General features: G+C 38.6%; 2 protein-coding genes across 7 annotated transcripts in view; one reads left to right on the top strand and one right to left on the bottom strand.

Moving 5' to 3' along the window:
* fam184b (family with sequence similarity 184 member B) overlaps positions 1-2,416 on the bottom strand; it is a 25,748-nt gene extending 23,332 nt beyond the window's left edge. For 3 of the 5 annotated variants that reach the window (XM_027016551.3, XM_027016552.3, XM_081714557.1), the window contains exon 1: positions 1,879-2,414. In XM_027016551.3, coding sequence (XP_026872352.3) covers positions 1,879-2,019 — 141 coding nt within the window. In that variant the 5' untranslated portion in view covers positions 2,020-2,414. Of the gene's footprint in view, positions 1-1,734; positions 1,755-1,878 lie in introns of those variants that run through there. The other 2 variants (XR_004776489.2, XM_081714559.1) reach the window with 2 other exon arrangements.
* Positions 2,417-5,655: 3,239 nt separating this feature from the next.
* On the top strand, positions 5,656-17,991 carry LOC113581408 (receptor-interacting serine/threonine-protein kinase 3-like). Of its 2 annotated transcripts, none has more exons than XM_027016535.3 (12): positions 5,656-5,727; positions 9,373-9,536; positions 9,826-10,150; positions 10,354-10,505; positions 10,599-10,648; positions 10,866-11,021; positions 11,456-11,538; positions 11,847-11,910; positions 12,693-12,742; positions 12,885-12,924; positions 13,512-13,773; positions 15,365-17,991. In XM_027016535.3, the coding sequence occupies exons 1-12, from the start codon at positions 5,716-5,718 to the stop codon at positions 15,381-15,383; spliced, it is 1,377 nt and encodes a 458-aa protein (XP_026872336.2). In that variant the 5' UTR covers positions 5,656-5,715; the 3' UTR covers positions 15,384-17,991. The 2 variants fall into 2 exon arrangements, with proteins under 2 accessions (XP_026872336.2, XP_026872337.2); XM_027016536.3 differs by lacking the exon at positions 5,656-5,727 and adding an exon at positions 5,792-6,952.
* Positions 17,992-18,603: the final 612 nt, after the last annotated feature.

Genomic DNA, 18,603 nt, shown 5'->3' with positions numbered 1-18,603 from the left:
ATGTTGATGACATAGACAGTGGGCAACATGTGCTATCCACCTCGAGAATTCCTATTGTCTCTCAATGGATGTTAGTCTTATGGTCAGACGTAGCTAAATTAGAACCATGTACCATGTACTGTACATCTTCGTAGGGTAACGTTGGCAATAAAGTGTATATTCTCATACATTTCCTCCAGAATCTACATCATTATTCACCACCTTTGTCACTTAAACTTCAGAAACTGCACGTTTATCAAATGTAGATTTTTTTTCCCCCTCCAGAATTCTTTTACTAGTAGTCATGTTGTGAACATCTTCAGTTTAAATCTTAAGTGAGTCATTAGCTTCTGCTCAGGCTAGTACAGCAGTGCAGTCAGTCTAGGTAACTGTAGCTGTAAACCCTATGTAGCTGCAGAACTGAATGCTGCAATCAAAGCGTGGGACACAACTGTAGCCTGACCTCAGCAGTTGTCAGCCCCTTTTGATAAATTACAGGTAAGTAAAGCTGAGTGCAGATGCAAACAGGTGGTGTTTCTAGGCTGCACGAACAAAATCTTTAGATCAGTGGAGTCTAGTCATGACTCATAGGATTGAACTTACACACACACACACACGCACACAGACACACACCCCAACTGGCTAAACATAACCAGTAGGAGCATTTACATGATGCAAGAGGAAAAGACATTTCAATCTGCAGTTGCACTACTCTTGCTACACACACACACACACACACACACACACACACACACACACACACACACACACACACACACACACACACACACACACACACACACACACTTCAGTAGACTTCAGCTTCCAGCCTTGACCTATTTTATTTATTGATGGTGTTGTTATATTGCCAAGGAATGCCATTTCGGCTTTATACCATTTGTGAAAGTGGCCCACAGTTGAAATATTCATGACCTTTAACCTATGTTAATATGCATGAGAACATCTGACATAGTGCAATATTAAAACACCTAATCAAAACCAGTTTCCTGTTAACAAACAAAAAACTTAACGAGCATGAGCATGGATGCACATTGTAGGTAGCTTTTTTGTTATTGTTGATTTGTTACATGTTATTGTTACATTTGTTATTGTTGATTTGTTACATTACATATAAGTCCAGCTTACAACAGGATTCCCCTAGTATTTTGCACTACTCGTGAGTGTGCGTACTGTCTTTACAGCAGAAAACGCACGACCTATGACCAAATGTGTCCAATTCCCTCATTCATTCATTCATTCATTCATTGTTCAAATATAAAATACTGATCTGCGCCTGCTAAGCCATCTGAAATCTACATACAACCCAAGTTAAGGCTATATTTTCTTTACATTCGCCAAACGGTGGTTTATTACTATTTAAACAACAATGAACAGTGAACGTAACATTATGAACTGCAAACAGGAGCAATCTCAGTGTAGTCTGTTATGACTTATATAAGCTAATGTGTGCAGATGTTATATAGATGGTCCCGAATTCAGTTCCAACAGTTGCAAAGTGAGCTTTAATACTAATAACTTAGCCAGCCCTGTGGTAGGCACTCACTTGTTGGCTGTAAGATCCGTGGGCTTGACCATTTTACCGTTGTTGTATTCGTAAAATGGGGACTCGAGTACTTGTGCATTATACCCAACCTCACCGTGCTTGCTCTCTCACTAACGCTGCTGTATACGGTAATGCCCTCTTAATCATTGTATGCCTATGGAATGACCCCCAGTCTACAGGCTATAACCTACCTATTTGTACGGCTTTCCTCACTGACGCAACGTCGGGCATATAGACAACGTTCAGGAACGCGCTTTGCCTGCATGTACAGCAGAGCTATTATTTATGTATACGAACGTAATCGTTTCCAAAACACCATCCTGTTCATTTCCTACCTTGGTAAGCTGCGCTATTTTCTTGCACATTTTTGTGTGCATTTGATAATCGTACAGCTCTTTTTCCATATTCGAGAAGTCCGCAGCAGTCCCGTTACATGCGCCCGGTGGCTGGCTTATCTTCCCAGAGCTAGAAGCCATAACCCCGGAGCCAAGTTTCCCGTTAGATCACGCTGATGAATCACAATTCAGACTGCGAAACGATCCATAGATAGCCTCTTTAGGTGATTCTGAAGACAGCGTGCTTTCGGCGAAGAAAAGCATTTTGTGAAACACTGGCAAACGGCATTCTATGATTCCGTGACACTCTCCTGTTCCGCTGTGAAGTTGGCCGTCCGTTGGGTGCCCCCGGTGCCCCGTACCGTCACAGTCTAATTCCATCGGGGACACGGAGGAGACTTCTCTTCGTTTTCCCCTCGTGGAAAAGGGCTCGCAACGATGGCATGCAAGCCTGTCCAAGACACCTGTCTAAAATCCAAGACGGTGACGACCTGACAGTTTTACATTACGAATGACATCTCGTGGTACTGCAATGTAGGCTGCTCATGCCCCTCCCATGCGCTACACACACACACACACACACACACACACACAAACAAAAAAACCCAGAAGGGTGTACTTAAAAAAATAACCTCTGTCTCTTCGGATTGCTGCAGTGAAACCTCAAAATATACTAAGAATGCATTCATCTTTACCTTTTTCTTTTCCTCGGCTCAGCTTCTGATCAATTATAGTGATCAAACTTGTTTATATATTCTCATATGTCCATGTAAACGGTTTCAGATATGGCAGAAAGAAGAAGAATGAGAAATGGAGGGGAATTATTGTAGTATGAGGTAAGCAGATTTCACGCTGTGCTGTTTACATCAGCAGTTTACCATCAGCGACATGGGCAACCCAAATATTGTTCTGGCTGGCAAAAAGGACTAATGTATTGTGGAGGCTGTATTCCTTTTACTCATGCAGTCAGCAGTTAACCTGTGTCAAAGTTTCTCCACCTATGGAGGATGACACAATTATGACTAATGAAAAAAACCTTGCTGGGGGGTTGATTGGGCAGAGTCTCCATCTTAGCTACTGATCCTGGCTCACTTAAGTAATAAGTAATTGGGGGAAAAACACAGGTGTTACTACAAAGTTCGGAGAGGAAATTCAGGAAGCTGACAATAAGCATGAATTTTAGACCTTTCATTGTATTTTCCACACATTATTTTACAAATGCTATGTCTGCAGCAAGAACCTCCTGTTCACCTGTGAAGTCTCACCCAATGTCCACTGTCCATTTCCTTGAGAAATAACATGCCCTCGAGGTTCCAAAGTGAAAGCATATGCCTAGTCCTTCTCCACTGTCTCTGCTAAAACATCAATTTTCTTCTTACCACCCTCATGGCCTTTCTCTGACCTACCTGCACAATTTCTTGCTGTTAATGCCTTATGGCTCCATTACCACTTATCTGGCCTCCAGCACATTGTAATTCCAAGATGGATACAATTAATTCTGCCTTATTCTTGCTGAGGTTCAAGTAAAGGTCTTATGGAATGTGTCTCTGTGCATCAGCATCCACCATGACACCATCTTGAAATATTTTGCCCTAGTCTTTAGTTTCACAAATGCTTACATCTCTCACTTTCCATGTGGTTGTTTCTAATGTCATATTGGGAAAAAATGAGTCATTTGCAAGCATCTGCCATTTATCCTAAATCACCTGATTTTAGTGAAGGATGTACTCAAGATTTACATCACCACTGAGAGGTCTGCCAAGCCTGGAGATCATCCCATAATCCTTGCCTCCTGAAAGCAGCTTTGTTGTCTATTTTAAATGCGACAATCCACTCAATGGCCACTGCTCCACATACCTGAGACAATAAACACCTCAGCTTTTCCATCTTTATAATATATTTCCCCAGCTAGCCTGTGCTCTCATTCACAGCCACTGGCTAGGCCTTTCAGCTACTTCAGATAATTCCTTCACAGCTATCCTTAGCTTAAGGAATGCAGGTAGTTTGAATTTCAGACTCTTAAAAAGGTTTTAAGTTTATCATTATAGCTCATATAGTCTAGTTAATGTCTGCGTTTATACAAGTACCCCCAACCCCACTCCCAGGGGAGTGGTATAGTAGCCACACTGTAAACAGCGGTGATTTGATATTACAAAGACACTGGCATACAAATAGTGACACCTAGAGGTCAACAGAAGTAACTGTAAAGAATGTGAGCATACAGAGTGTGCATCAGCGTGCAGAGACGAGCAAAACGTCATCTCCACTGTGGGTCATATAATGTTTTGTTGCAAAGTACACCACAGAATCTTGATGCAGTATTTGTAAATGGGCCATTAGAGTAGCAACATTTTTATTCATATCTGTATACATTTACAGTTGGTATTTTTTTTTAAAAGTCTTTAATTCATGATCTTAGCTCCAACAGATGTTTATGGTCAGTGCTTATAAGGCTCTGTCTGCCCTCAATAGCTTGTTGTATAATTTGGCATAATATCAAATCTCCCCTTTCATTCACCTCTTTCTCTGTAGAGAGTCCAAACGTGCCACAGCCCCAAAGATTCTGAGCTATACATTGAGGATGCATAAGACAAATTTTGATTTAGTGGTGAAAAATCAGTGTGGGACGTTGACATAAGATCAGGTAAAGTAACCCAACTGCAAAGCTATCTGTATAGTGGGGAATATCATTCATGAATTTGCCATTCTTGTGAGGTCTTTAGGCAAATAGAGAGAATGTTTATACTGGTAAAAAAAACTTGTTGTCTTGACTATTACCACAAAAATGAAAAATAAATAAGACAAAAATAGTCCATATATTTCTTAAACGTTCTGATCACTTGCCTTTTGTACGTTTATTTGGTCAGTCACAGTCATTAGTTAGCTAACATATTCTTGACCTATCAGGATTGAGAAATATGAAATCTTACTCATAAATATCTTCAAGCTTAAGGTAATTTTAGGCATTAGATTTTGAGGGTCTGGGTAATTCAACAAAGTATTGCTGCATTTCACCAATAGTGTTTCTGTATTAAATTTCGGTTTTATTTTAAATGTTTTGTTTTAATTTTTTAACAAAAACAAAATAAGGTTTTATTAACAAAATAACCCTCTGAGGTTTACTACATTGCCAATGTTGTGATAAAGACAATATGTAATAATCCTTTAATTAAAATAAGGAGTAGATTTACTGTAATAGGTGCAGGTTTTTGAGTAATTAGGCACATATAATAGTGATTTTATGGTAATGCACCTGTCAGTAATATCCTATTAAGTTGGCATCGTTGTGAGCGGATTGAGTGCAATAATGAGGCGTCTCAGCACTCTAAAGCAATGCAAGTGGCATTTTTACACGATTATTTAAATCATTACATGTACAAATATGATTGAATGAATGTTTATTATAATCTCAATGTCAGTATTTGTTGTCCTGGAATGCTGTGGAGAAAAATCTGCTGTGCTGGTTCTTTTTGGGTAGTAGATGTGTCTTCTATTTTGCTCATTAATGTTTGCCTTTTAAATATCGTTATTTTCCTGCCAGTAGTCGAGAGTACATTTTTCAAATTCACGCGGCACTACCTTCGCTCGCACCCGGAATATACACGCGCTCACTTGCGTTTGCTCTGCTCTCGTTCAGATTCGCGTCGCTCTGCTGCGCGCGCGCTCCGCTCGCGAACGTTCTCGCGCGCTGCCAAATATCTCCAGCCAATCAGAAAAGAAGTAGCGGATTTTGACCAATGACATTTTCGCTGCCCCGGATCTACAAATTCTATGGTTGTGGAAAGGCGCGATGAGCACATCTACAGATCGTGCTACTCCGAGGACCGATGTTGACCGATGTTGCCCCAAGTAATGTAATTTATTACTTTCATAATTTATGTGATATTGTTATGTCGTCTGACATTTGACCTGGAAGTGACGCTAAAGATGCCAACTAAATGGATGGGTTATGTTAGCTAACTAGAGGTCTTCTTTAATAGGGCTGGCTAGTTCTGATAAGGGAAGCACATCTGGCGCACAATATCTGTATTTGCTGAGTTTAACATATTTAGCAAAAATATGTTTGCAATGGAATTTCTCAGCCCTGGAATGCACATTTGCAACATTTCATTAGTGATTTCATTAGTAAAAACCGCTGTTTTTAGCTGGCTGTCAAGCCCTATGATAAACCTCAGAGAAACACTATATTGGAAAACCAGATAGTTAAAGATAGTTAAGATAGTTTAAGATAGTTAAATATATTACTAACTGTGCTTAATTACTAATAGTAATTTTGTATTTATAAATGTAGTAAAGTATGTGTCTAAACCAGAGCTCTTAAAAAAACACAAATAAATTATTTCTCTGCGCTTAGGTAACGTTATTTTGCGGTTAGCTCTGTCGTAATATAGGGTATACAGGCTTATTCAGATTTAAAGCGTGGATAGCCTGACCGTGGTCCACAACAACAGGCTTATCGTTCTTTGAATGATAAGAACACAAACTATATTTCTGTAAATTGAATTAACTGATACAGATTTTGCCTATAAATTGTTGAACCAAACTGAGGGCATAACTAGAAGTTTTCAGTGTAACAACAGCAGTGGACGATGCTTCATATTCGAACTTTCCACCTTAAATCGCCACGGGAGCAATATTTCGTTATTTTGCTATAATTAAAAGCAAGTGTAGGTGTTATCGTGTGGTTTACTTAGACACCCAGCATTATTCCTTGACTATTTGTTGCTGTGGTTTAAAGATTTCCAAACTCAGAAACTTTGCTATTTTGTTCTTTTACAGAATAAAGTCATTCTCATTGCAGCAGCAATCAATCTTATCGCAACGAACAGCCACCAAGCTATTTGATAACTCCAGTACCAAAATGGAGTGGAACCTGGGGCTGTGTGTGTTTTAGATCATATGAGAGGTGTGAAGACCTGAAGTGGAAGTCTTTTTAGCAACATTGTTAAGTCCTGAAGTGGAAGTGGTTTCAGGGAAGCACGCAATAGCTTCATGACGGAAGGGGTTGTGAAAAGGAATTTAGTTTCACTTCTTCTGTGGAGGATTTAGTAAGATCAGTCTATCTACAAAAAAGGTAAATTTTCAGATTAAAAAGTAATCTAGATTATTTACAGATCCTTAGAGTTTAATAGTATCGTCCTGGGATCCAAAGTATATTCTGACCTTTACTGCCTTCCTCAGTAAATCGAAATGGCTGCCAACCTTCTCTTCTGGAGAAGCTTCTCCAGAGAATCTAGATAACAAGGAAATTGAGTATGTTAAATTGTTTTTACAGCACGGTGTGGATGATTATAAAAAGAATTCCCTATTGTACACTGGAAGTTGCACCTATTCACTAGGTTAGGAGAGCCTACAGTGCTAGCAGTAAGGTTAAACCTGATCATATTCCATATATCCACAACAGGATCGCATATGTCGACATTACACTCTTTCTCAGATGCAGTATATGTCTTTTTCTGGGCTGTGATATTTACCATCTCCAGTAGGAGGCATCATTTCACAATGTTTGAGTTCTGGTTAACTAATTGCTTGTCTGTGAGTGTGGATGAAGGTCTTCTTGACATGTTTCCTTATACCCTGCATATAGGCTATTTAGCTGGGTGTGCTGCTGTAGTAGCGTTCCATTAGACCAATGTGATCAAACCCCATCTGTATATGGTTTGTTCCAGCTATCACATTATTCCAGATGACTAAAGTAGATACAACAAAAAGGTTTATCAGGAATACAAAAGAAAGTGTATTACAAAATACAAAAGAAAGAAAATAGTGGCGTGATTTGATAACAATTTATATTTTATACTGCTTCAAATGTTGCATATATGGAAACAAATAGAAATTTAACAGGAGTTTGCCATCCCATTATTGCAAATTTCTACAGTAAGAATGACGGAAACTCATATCATGGATACACGGAAAACTGCATTTCAAGAATATAGTGAAGTGATTTGATCATTTGTTTCATAAAATAAAACATTAAAAAGTGAAATATAGCGAACCAAATGGACATTTAACAGGGTATTGCCACCCTGTTACTCCAAATTCCTACAATAAAAACACTTGAAAGTCATATCAGTACATGAGAAAGCGTGTTTCAGTAATAAAGTGGAGTGATTTGATAACAATATGGTTCGTTTATTTTACAGGGATTCAAAAAGTGATATATAGTTGTCACGGTACGCCCCAAAAACGTGTGTGTGTGTGTATGTGTGTGTGTTTGTGTGTGTGTGTGTGTGTGTGTGTTTGTCTTTATTGCCAGGCCCTCTCGTGTCGTTCACTTGATCCTTGTTGTGTGGAATTGTCATGTGTGTATATAAGTCTTGTGTATTATCGTTGAGGTTGTCGGTGTTTGAAACTATAGCCTGCGTGCTACGTCTGGTTGTTAAGTGTGTCAATAAATGTCTGTTTCACCGTGCCTTATCCCCGCATCCTGCTTAAGCCTCCGAACGTCAGAATAGTGAACCTAACCCATTTTAAAGAGTTTGCCACTCTGTTAATCCAAGTTCCCACAATGGAAATGACCGAAACTCATATGATGGATACGTAGAATGTGTATTTCAAGAATATAGTTAAGTGATCCGATAACAGTTTGATTTGTTTATTTTATAGAGCTTCAAAAAGTGATAAATAGTGAATTGAATGGACATTTGCCATCCTGATACTCCAAATTCGTACAATAAAAGCACTTCATTTGTGAATGTTGGAAAGTGTTACCCAATAATATAGCAGAATAAATAGATAATTTGATTTGTGTTTTTATCTTATTTTAAAATATCCTATGGTGACCTGATTAGCCATTTGCGCAAATTTGCTATATAACTTCTCCATATTCTCACATTAAAAACATCAGGAAATCTTGTGAGTAGCTAAGAAAGTGCTCTTTATAGTGAATTTAACTGAAAAGAAATGGATTTTAACAGGGAAGGTTTGAATTTCCAACAGTTTTTCTCTTCTATATATGTTTTAACCCATTTTCTTTTCATACATTAGACGATAGTAAGATATGTTTAATTAAGCTGTAGTACACATCTCTTAGATTTCAATCTCCGCACTAAAAGTGCTAGATGTAGGCTTCAGTGTACATAGCACACCTGAGGTTTTTCGAAGGGCATATGGTGTGACCGCGATCTTCACCCAAGGAAGAGCAAGAAAGACATTACATCATACTGACACTATTTTGTCTGTTTGGCACCATTTCAGTATTAGAAACATCAAAAACCAAACAATGACATTATTTGCATTAGCATATCAGGGTATCAGTTTATGGGTAATTCTCTACACACGGATTATGTGTAGGGTAAGTAAACATGTTAAGTGACTTTGGCTATATGTCTAATAGTCCATTATTTTACCAAAACAAATTCAGTTATGCTAATTAAATTAAAATAATGTGTAATAAATTTTTAACCAGCACCTCAATGTTATTGCTGGAATTACCCTTTCTAAAAGGTCAATTCTAACCCTTCTATAATCAAAACAAATGTCCTTTTTACACAGGGAGGAATGGAACTGTTCAGCTGTCCTGTACCTGGATCGATTAATGATGAAAGTCTAGAGTCCTGGCAACTAATTGGCTCTGGTGGATTTGGACACGTCTATAGGGCAAAACATACAAAATGGGGGATGGATGTTGCAATAAAGTTATTACGTTGTAATGTTGGGTAAATATTTGTGTCTCATGTTTATGACTTTCTAGCTAAATGAGCTCTTCAGACATGACTTGTGTACCTTCTTACAGTACAAATTCTATGAAATAAAATAATGAAATGGATTGTTTTGAGAAAATAAATGTAACAATGGTAATCATTAGGCAGTCTAAGCTACTGGCAACCGACTGCTACTGAAAGCTACAGTTACTACAGCTACAGCTGCTACTGCTGTAGTTTGTCATATCCCTGATACCAAAACTCACATAATTTCTTCTCTGTAACACTTTTCTTTGGTTCCTAGCTCTGATTCCTCTCTTCTCCAAGAGGCGGAACTGATGTGTCATGGCGGGAATCCCAATGTGCTCAGAATCTTGGGGGTGTATGTAGGTTGCCCTCATGGACAGCCATGCCCCACCCAGTTAGGTTTAGTCATGGAGTACATGGAGAGAGGGTCTGTGGCAGACCTCCAGCAAGCTGTGGGCGGACCCCCTCCCTGGCCCCTCGCCTTCCGCATCATGCACCAGATCGCCCTGGGCATGAACTTCCTTCACCAGCTGTCCCCGCCCCTGCTCCATTTGGACCTGAAGCCCAGCAACGTGCTGCTGGACGACAGCCTCAACGCAAAAGTGAGGCTCAGGCTTCTGGCCACTATTAGGCCTCAGAAATAATGGGTCTTCTGAGGGCTGGGCTGTGCAATTCATGACAATTAATGGATGATTTTATCAATGGTATTCCAGTGGTCAATGAATTAAAAGAATGCTGTCATCTGTTAACAGTCTCTCTCTCTCTCTCTCTCTCTCTCTCTCTCGCTCTCTCTCTCTGTCTCCAGCTCACTGATTTTGGTCTGGCCAAACTGGCCCAAAGCCGTTCCAATGTGGACAGAGAGCAAGACGAGGAAGTAGGTGGAACCACAAGCTACATGCCTCCAGAAGCATTTCAGCCCTCTTCTTACACTCCCGCCTTTTCTTCGGATGTTTACAGGTGAAGCGTGTAAATGAAAACGTGCAGCTTTGACTATGAGTGGGTAGTATTGATATTTAGTGACCTTGTTTCTCTTTGCATATCTTCTTTTAGCTATGGTGTACTGTTGTGGTCAGTTATGTCTGGAAAGCCACCATACTATAGTGAGTATCCACTATATTCTTTAACTGCGACTCGGACACACACACACACACACACACACACACACACACACACACACACACACACACACACACACACACACACACACACACACACACACACACACTTTAATATAGGTAACAGCTTGTCCTCTTTCACTCTTATGTCCTCTCTGCTTCATTCTCTTTCACTCTCTCACACTTCACCTCCCTCCCCCAGATCGCCTCTCTAGCCTGGTGCGGTTTCGTGTCACTGAAGGTGACAGGCCTGATCTGGGATCTGTGGACAGCAGCCAGGCACATGGGCTCAGTAACCTCATTGATCTAATGAAGCTCTGCTGGCATGCCGACCCCACCCAGAGGCCCACCTTCATGAGTAAGTGGCTAGGACAAGACTAAACTAAAATGAAAGTCAGATGTATAAGCCTGGTCAATTTTATTCTAGTCAAATGATCCCTTCACTTGGCCAATAATGACATGTCTACAGCACTTACTATTTATGCTTGTAAACTTTTCTTGTGTTAGGGTAATCTTTGGTCTGTTCAGTCTCTTGGTTTAAATGTTGGCAGTGTTGGCAATGTACTTCATCAGCTCTAAAAAGTGTAGATTTATATAAAGTATATTATACAAATTATATTATTCACACTAGATTATCCAGTGTTTATTGTATATATTATACACGTATGTGCTTGGTTTACCTCTTTATTTTAGAGATGGTTAAGTATAGTTAAGGCCCCATGTTCTAGAACTTACCTTAGTTCTCCAGATAGTAATTTTAATGTCTCTGTTTTTTTTCTGTGTTCATTTCAGAATGTGTTAATGTCACTGAGAAGGTGTATGATTTTCACAAACGAAAAGTACATAACGCTGTCTGTGCCATTCTAGAAAAGCTGGTAAGAAATACTATTCCAGTCTTTGTTTCAGAGAAGTCCTGATCTGTGTAAGGCATTTTAGTATTGTTGAAAAAGATGGTTTTTCAACACCGCCCTGAAATTAAGTACCTTTTACATTATCATTTTAAATTTAGTCTTGAAGGTAATGTTCTCATATATTTACTGTTGCAAGGCTTCTTTCTTACTGTGAGTTTATTTTTTGTTGATTTCATATGTATTATTTGTATTCTAAGTGGTATGAATGGTGGTAAGTAGATGATACTTGTATAACTTTTAAACAGACGTTGCTCTCTTTCACTTCTCTGTAGGACAATAGTAACCAAAATAGTTCCAGTTTTAAATCACTTGGGATCACCTATAAAACAAACAAAGGTACTTTCCATTTTATACTTCCCGTGACCTGTCTCATTTGTTTATGTACCAGCCATTTAACCTAACATTTAATTATTATTTTTTTCTTTATTTCCTTGCAAAACCTCTGTCATTTAGCTTAGAGTTAATAAAGTCGTTTAGGAAAAGCCAATTATATAACTCATGCAGAGCAGCTTCCATGTGTAGCAGTGAGCGTACTGTTGCTCTGCATTGCAATTACATTCAGTATCTGGTAATCCTAAGACATTTTCCTGCAAGCATTGCACCATTCATTTCACATTTAATTGAATATTTTAATTTGGAAATACTTTTCTGCAGAATGTTCCTAACACATAGGTTTAGTAACCCTCATGGCATGTCTGGACATGCCTGTGCTAGGTTGCTACCCTGCTAGTTAGCAAACCATTCTGTTTTATATGTTAGGTATTAAAGGCAATATTTATGGAATTAACATTTCATTGTTGTAGCTGTGTCCATCAGCTGCTGAGGGTCTATGAGAATACTCAGTTAGTTTAGGGTCATAGTTAAAATCAGTGTGATTTAATTACTTATGGTGCTTCCTTTATTAAATGTTTGATGGCCTGCCACTGACAGCCAACATAAACACGATATTCCACAACAGTCAATTTGCCATCTTCCTCTTTAAAAGATTATTTGGCAAGTCATTGAGATCTAACAATGTATTTTTGTCTCTTGGCAACATGCCTTTTCATTTTGATAAGCATTTATTGTGGAATTCATATTATTTGAGTCATTTTTCTTTCTTTATTTCTTAACCATAGCATATATTAAAGAAAAATCTCATCATTCTGTGAAGACAACTCCCACACAGGTATTCTAAAAACTGATTTGAACAGCAAAGTGATCTTCCAAGCTGCTTAATGTTGGGGCGGATGTTAAAAAGGCAATATCTGCCGATAGCATGTTTGTTGTAGCTGGATTTGCTTAACAAAAACATGTGCTGTCTCTTTTAGGAGAAAGATGGCATTGTAATCTCCCAGTCCATGGAAACAGGTAATATGAGCCAGTCTGCTGGTCTTAGTATGTTGTCTTAGTATGGAGGCTCTTTATTTTGTAGATATTCCATAACAAAGTTTTAGTACTAGTAACTCAGCTAGAACAAATGGTTATGTCTCTACTCATAATCACAGCAATTGACACAACACCATAGGCTAATGCCAAGCTAGTCTTAGAAGAATTGTATGATGCCATCAACAACCAACTGAACAAATATCCAGAGGGAATGCTGATCATAGCAGGTGACTTGAGTCACGCAGAAATAAAGGTTGTAAGCCTACTGCAAATGCTACAGCAAATGCACCCTTATTTTTAAAGTTATTAAGTATGCCCTAATGATCTGCCACAGTGAAGCACTAATGCAGATAGAAGGTTTTTCCTGTTCTCTGTGGATAGTGTTTATGGAGAAAGTTTGTTGGTCTTGGTAATTTTGATAAGCCAAAAAAAAAGCAGCACATGGAACTTCTTCATATTACAAAAAATATTAAACAGCCTTATATCATGCAAATGAGTTCACCAGTTTTTTTTTATACATTTAGTGAAGTTTTCTTTCCTAAGATATAACTGATCAATCTTCCTTGTAGTACTATCAAACCCCACGGGAGTGAGGTTTGTGGAAATGTACGAAGCACAGCTCATTCAGAGGGTCTCACTGGTGGACCCTATCGCAGATGATCTGAAACCATTGATCGGGGATGAGAAGTACGCAAACATTATAAGGTCTGGAACATCTCAAGGCAAGATGAGGGTACTCTACTCTTTCCTGTCTGGAGGAGCAGCAATAAAGGAGAAGTTCTACCAGAGTCTAGTGAAAAATGAGCCGTACCTGGTAAAAGACTTGGCTAGGTAAGGCATCCATGTGCAGATAAATTAACTGCAGCTCAGAATTTGTGAAATCATTTAGCTGAATGTTTCTGTAAGAACATTTCCTTAACATCCCAAACGGTACTAACACAAACCACTAGCTGAAGTTAATTGTAAAGCTAATTGCATTTGTAAAGCATTTGCACCTGTTGGTAAGCACTGATTTACATGACCTTGCCAAAGTACTTAAAAATCATAAAAATCATCAGATTCATATGGCTTACTCTTGACACTTGGATTGCTCCAGACAGTATTTTTTTGTAGACCAATGTGCTCTTAAAAGTACATTTCCAAGGTAAAAATGTATTATTTATCAACAAACAAGCAAACACCAAATATAAGAGTGCTGCTTACATAAGTATCCAGTATGTAGCAGGTACCACCTTAGGCTTTTTTAAAAAGCACCACCACCAGTGCCAGGGCAAACTACAGGTTTATTCATCCGATTTAAGAACCATTAAAAAAAACAATGAGTGGAAAATGTGGTTCTGAGCACAAAGGGCTTTACTGAGATTTAACATGGTCACCATCACACATGTGCATAAATCACTTCATCAGTACAATTCATGATAAACTTTAAAATATTTCCACACCATACCTAATAAACTACCTCACAAAGCTACCTCACAAAGCTCACAGAATCAGAAAACACTCATAGTGGGAACAAAAACGTGACTCAACCCCCTGTGCACAAAATACAAAACAGACTATTCCACATCATAAAAAATTAAGCACAAATCAGCAAACTTTAAAACACATCATATTTAAACACCATATCACCTTACATCATATTCCATATTTACTGAAATTACGCTTACCCGCTTAAAATGTTTTTAATTTTCTCACCTCTTTCCTTTCATTCAGGACGCAACCTGCTCCTTTGTCGCATATACAACACATACATCAGCACTTTAAACAAAACCTGACTCCATACCAGCACCGGGATCGGGTCACATTAGAAAGAAAACTCCAGAATCACTTGCCGCTGCAACACTACTATTTTCTCGTGTCTGTTTGCACCGACTAGAACATTTGCCAAGTGCCACCCAGCCGCACCTTAGCCTATGCCTTTTTTTATAAAGCTCAATTTGTGGCACTAAATTACACATGCTCATAGCCGACAGGGTTCCCCCCTCCTTACACCGGTTCTCATCATTCACTTAGTCCTATTCACTTTCCACTATATCACAAGTACTTGGTAGAATGCTATTGTGGTATGTTTCTACCATCTTTGCAAATTGCTTGGGAGTGATTTTCACTCATTTTTCCTGACAGATTTGCTTCAGGTTGTTCAGGTTATTTAGATGGTGCTCGTGGACCAAAGTAGTACCACAGTTTCTTGATTGAATTGAGATCTGCCCTCTGAATTGGCCGTTATAGAATGTAGCAAGGATAGATTCTTCTGATTTAAAAAACAATTGGTGTGGTAAGGTTGAGATGTCTCGCCTCCTGCCCATGGACAGGAACCAGGACCCGTGTGGCTCAAGATGCCTAATAATAAACCATAAATGAGCTGTAGCTCAGGGTTTATCTCGCCCACCTGACTGTCTGACTTTCTACTTCCTTTTCCCAGGACATCCTCAGTGTCATAAATCCACAGACTGGAAATGCAGGAACCTTCTATCAGCCTGTTAGACTGCTTGATCCGTGATTCTAAATTCTATCAGACTAAGTGACCAGGACAACCTAAATATTCCATGCACACCCCATGGACAAAAGGCACTTCCACATGAACTTATTTGCAAGAGCTATCAATATGTATAAAAAATCTATTTGTCTTTCATAGGTCCATTGTATCATATGGTGAGGAGAAATATTGACATATATTTCTTTTCCAAAATGTACAAGTTCTACAAAGTAATAACAGTTTATCATGGTGTTCACTATGATCTCAAATGGTGTAACAAGGAAATTACTTAAAGTGGCTGTTTAATTGTTTATGATATTTATGTATGATACGTCTACTTAGTAAACTTCATTCAAAGACAATGAGGTATGAAATTGTTGAAGAAATGTATGATTATTTTATTTTGTTTTAATTTTGTCTGTGGTGATCCTCCTTAGAATGCCTTAAAGGAATTTCCCCTGTCATTAAAAAAGGATATGAATGTGCCCTGAACAGGTGCATCCCCTCCCTTTTTGTGTACCTGATATAAAAATGGAAGTCTGAACTAAGGAATGGAATTTTTTCGGAGAAACCAAGCCAATAGACTAAGCAAATTAAAACACACAACATTTTCTTGTTTAATGTCTTTTCTTTTAGAGTGTGATCAATGTAATCTGAACAGAGCTGACTGTGGGCAGTGGTAGCCCAGTGGTTAAGGTAGTTGACTTGTAATCGGAAGCTTGCTCGTTCAAGCTCTGCCACTGTTGGGCCCCTGAGCAAGACCCTTAACCCTCAGTTGCTCAAGTTGTATTCTGTCATAATTGTAAGTCACTTTGGATAAAAGCGTCAGGTAAATGTAACTGACCTGTTATTTTCTGGAAACGCCTACATGCAAATGCCACATAGTACTCTGGCTATTAATCATTGTAACCTACAGTCATGGCCAAAGGTTTTGAGATTAGCACAAATTTTGGTTTTCACAAAATTTGCTGCTTCAGTTTTTTGGCAATTTGCATTAACTCTAGATTGTGAAGAGTGATCAGATGAATCGCAATTAATTGCAGAGTCATTCCTTGCCATGAAAATTAACTTAATCACAAAAAGTACTGCATTCCAGCCCTGCTACAAAATGGCCTGCTAAGATAGTTTCAGTGATCTTCTGGTTAGCTCAGAAGAAAACGTTAACGAGGACAAGGCATCTGATTTAATTAAACCATTTATCAAAACATCAAGAACTTCAAGGAGGGAGGTTCAGTTGCAGTGAAGAAGGCTTCAGGGTGCCAAAGAAAGTCAAGCAAGCATTACCATGAGTCCGTTGTCATGCCAACAGTGAGGCATCCTGAGACCATGCATGGGGTTGCTTCTCATCCAAGGGAGTGGGTTTGCTCAAAATTTTGCCTAAGAACACTTCCATGAATAAGGAATGGTATCAAAACATCCTCCAAGAGCAACTTCCAGTGATCCAGGAGCAATTTGGTGATGAACAATGCTTTTTCAAGCATGATGGAGCACCATGTCACAAGGCAAAAGTGATAACCAAGTGGCATGGTGAACAAAACATTGAAATTTGGGTCCATGGCCAGGAAATTCCCCAGAGCTCAATTCTATTGAGAACCTGTGGTCAATCCTCAAAAAGAGGGTGGCCAAAAAAACCACAGAAACTATGTTCAACTCCAAGCACTGATTAGGCAAGAATGAGTTGCCATCAGTCAAGATTTTGCCCAGAAGCTGATATCCAGCATGCCAAGGTGAATTGTGGAAGTCTTAAAAAAGAAGGTGGTTTTCAAAGAATAACAGGAAACCCCTTTCATCATAGTGGTGGGGGAAGAACAAGAAACAAATGTAGTTTTACACCTGTTGGAAGTGTATATGTGGTGTCTTTTATCAAGTTTTTATGTCTGAATGATCAGGTTTTGTCAATCTACTTTGAAGGTACATTTTAGATACAGTATAATCCAAATCATTAAGAGTTTTAAGGGTTTAGAAGCTTTATCAAAAATAAGTCCAAGCTTTAACAGTTTAGCTCACCAAAAAAATCAAAAACATGGTCTATAAAAGCAGCATTTCAAGTCTTACCAAGAACATTTACATTATCATTTTCATTTAAAATATTTCAATGAATACTCAATATTTCAGTATTTTAATTGCTGATTTGCTCCTTGAACACCTAGAGAAGCTCTGGGAGAAGGGTTGGATGAGTTTACATGGCATCTGAGCCAAGATCTGCCTAACCTTGGTACAAAATCCTAATACCCATCAAAGCTTAAGATCTTCATCTCTGATATGTCATCAGTTGGTACTGGTAAAGTTACTATAGTGTCTATGCATTTGAACTGGATTAGGTGACTCCCCCATCTGCTACATAGCTTGTTCTAGTTAGTTCCCCCCACAGGTTGCTCTAATAATAATTTTTTATGTTCATTTTTCCCCCTTTTTATTTGTTTCAGTCATGCTTGGTTGCCCCCGAAGCTTGTTTAGCTATTTTTTAGCTGTTCATATTGCCTTTGTTTGTGTCCTTCATATTGTCAGTACCTGTGTTTGTGTTCGCTGTTTACGTTATATGTGAGTGCCACTGTTTTATGCATCTATTAATAAACGTCTGTCTCTGTTAAACGAGTCTGTGCGTCTTGTTCCATGCACTGTGGCACTCGGGCCGTTAAAATATTCCTCTTAATCATAATATTTCCCCCCTGCGGTACACAAACAGAGCAGTGATTCTTAAACTGATGTTTCACACATAACATGAATTATTTCCAAAATCCTAAAACATGAAAATAATTACATTAAAATATATACAAGTATGCGATTTATCAAAGCATGCTTCTCACAATAATGGTTCTCATGAAAATCCTAATTTGACCAGCAGTGCATTAGCCAGATATGATATATGTTTATTGTGATCCAAATAGTTAGATTTTACTTTTTATGTATTCTGTGGTATACTAGTGGTAGCTGTGAGAGGGCTAAGTAAATTCAAGCACAAATCCGAAAAGAAAAAATGTGAGCAGTTGGCTGAATCAAAGAGACTTCCTCAAATAGATGCCTACTTCAGAAGGCAGGAGAGACCTTAAATTCTACTGAATTCCACTGAAAATGCCAGAGACAGGAATTACCAGGCATGTCGCATGAACTTCTACTGAGTGATTCCATGCCTTGCGAGCATTGAGTTATTAAGGATATAAAATAGCAAGTAAACAAACAAATTA

Source organism: Electrophorus electricus, chromosome 5 (assembly GCF_041902795.1).
Source record: "Electrophorus electricus isolate QZ-2024a chromosome 5, ASM4190279v1, whole genome shotgun sequence".
NCBI lineage: Eukaryota > Metazoa > Chordata > Actinopteri > Gymnotiformes > Gymnotidae > Electrophorus > Electrophorus electricus.
The sequence above is the reverse complement of the archived record's forward strand: the minus strand, read 5'-3'. Positions and strand labels throughout refer to the sequence as shown.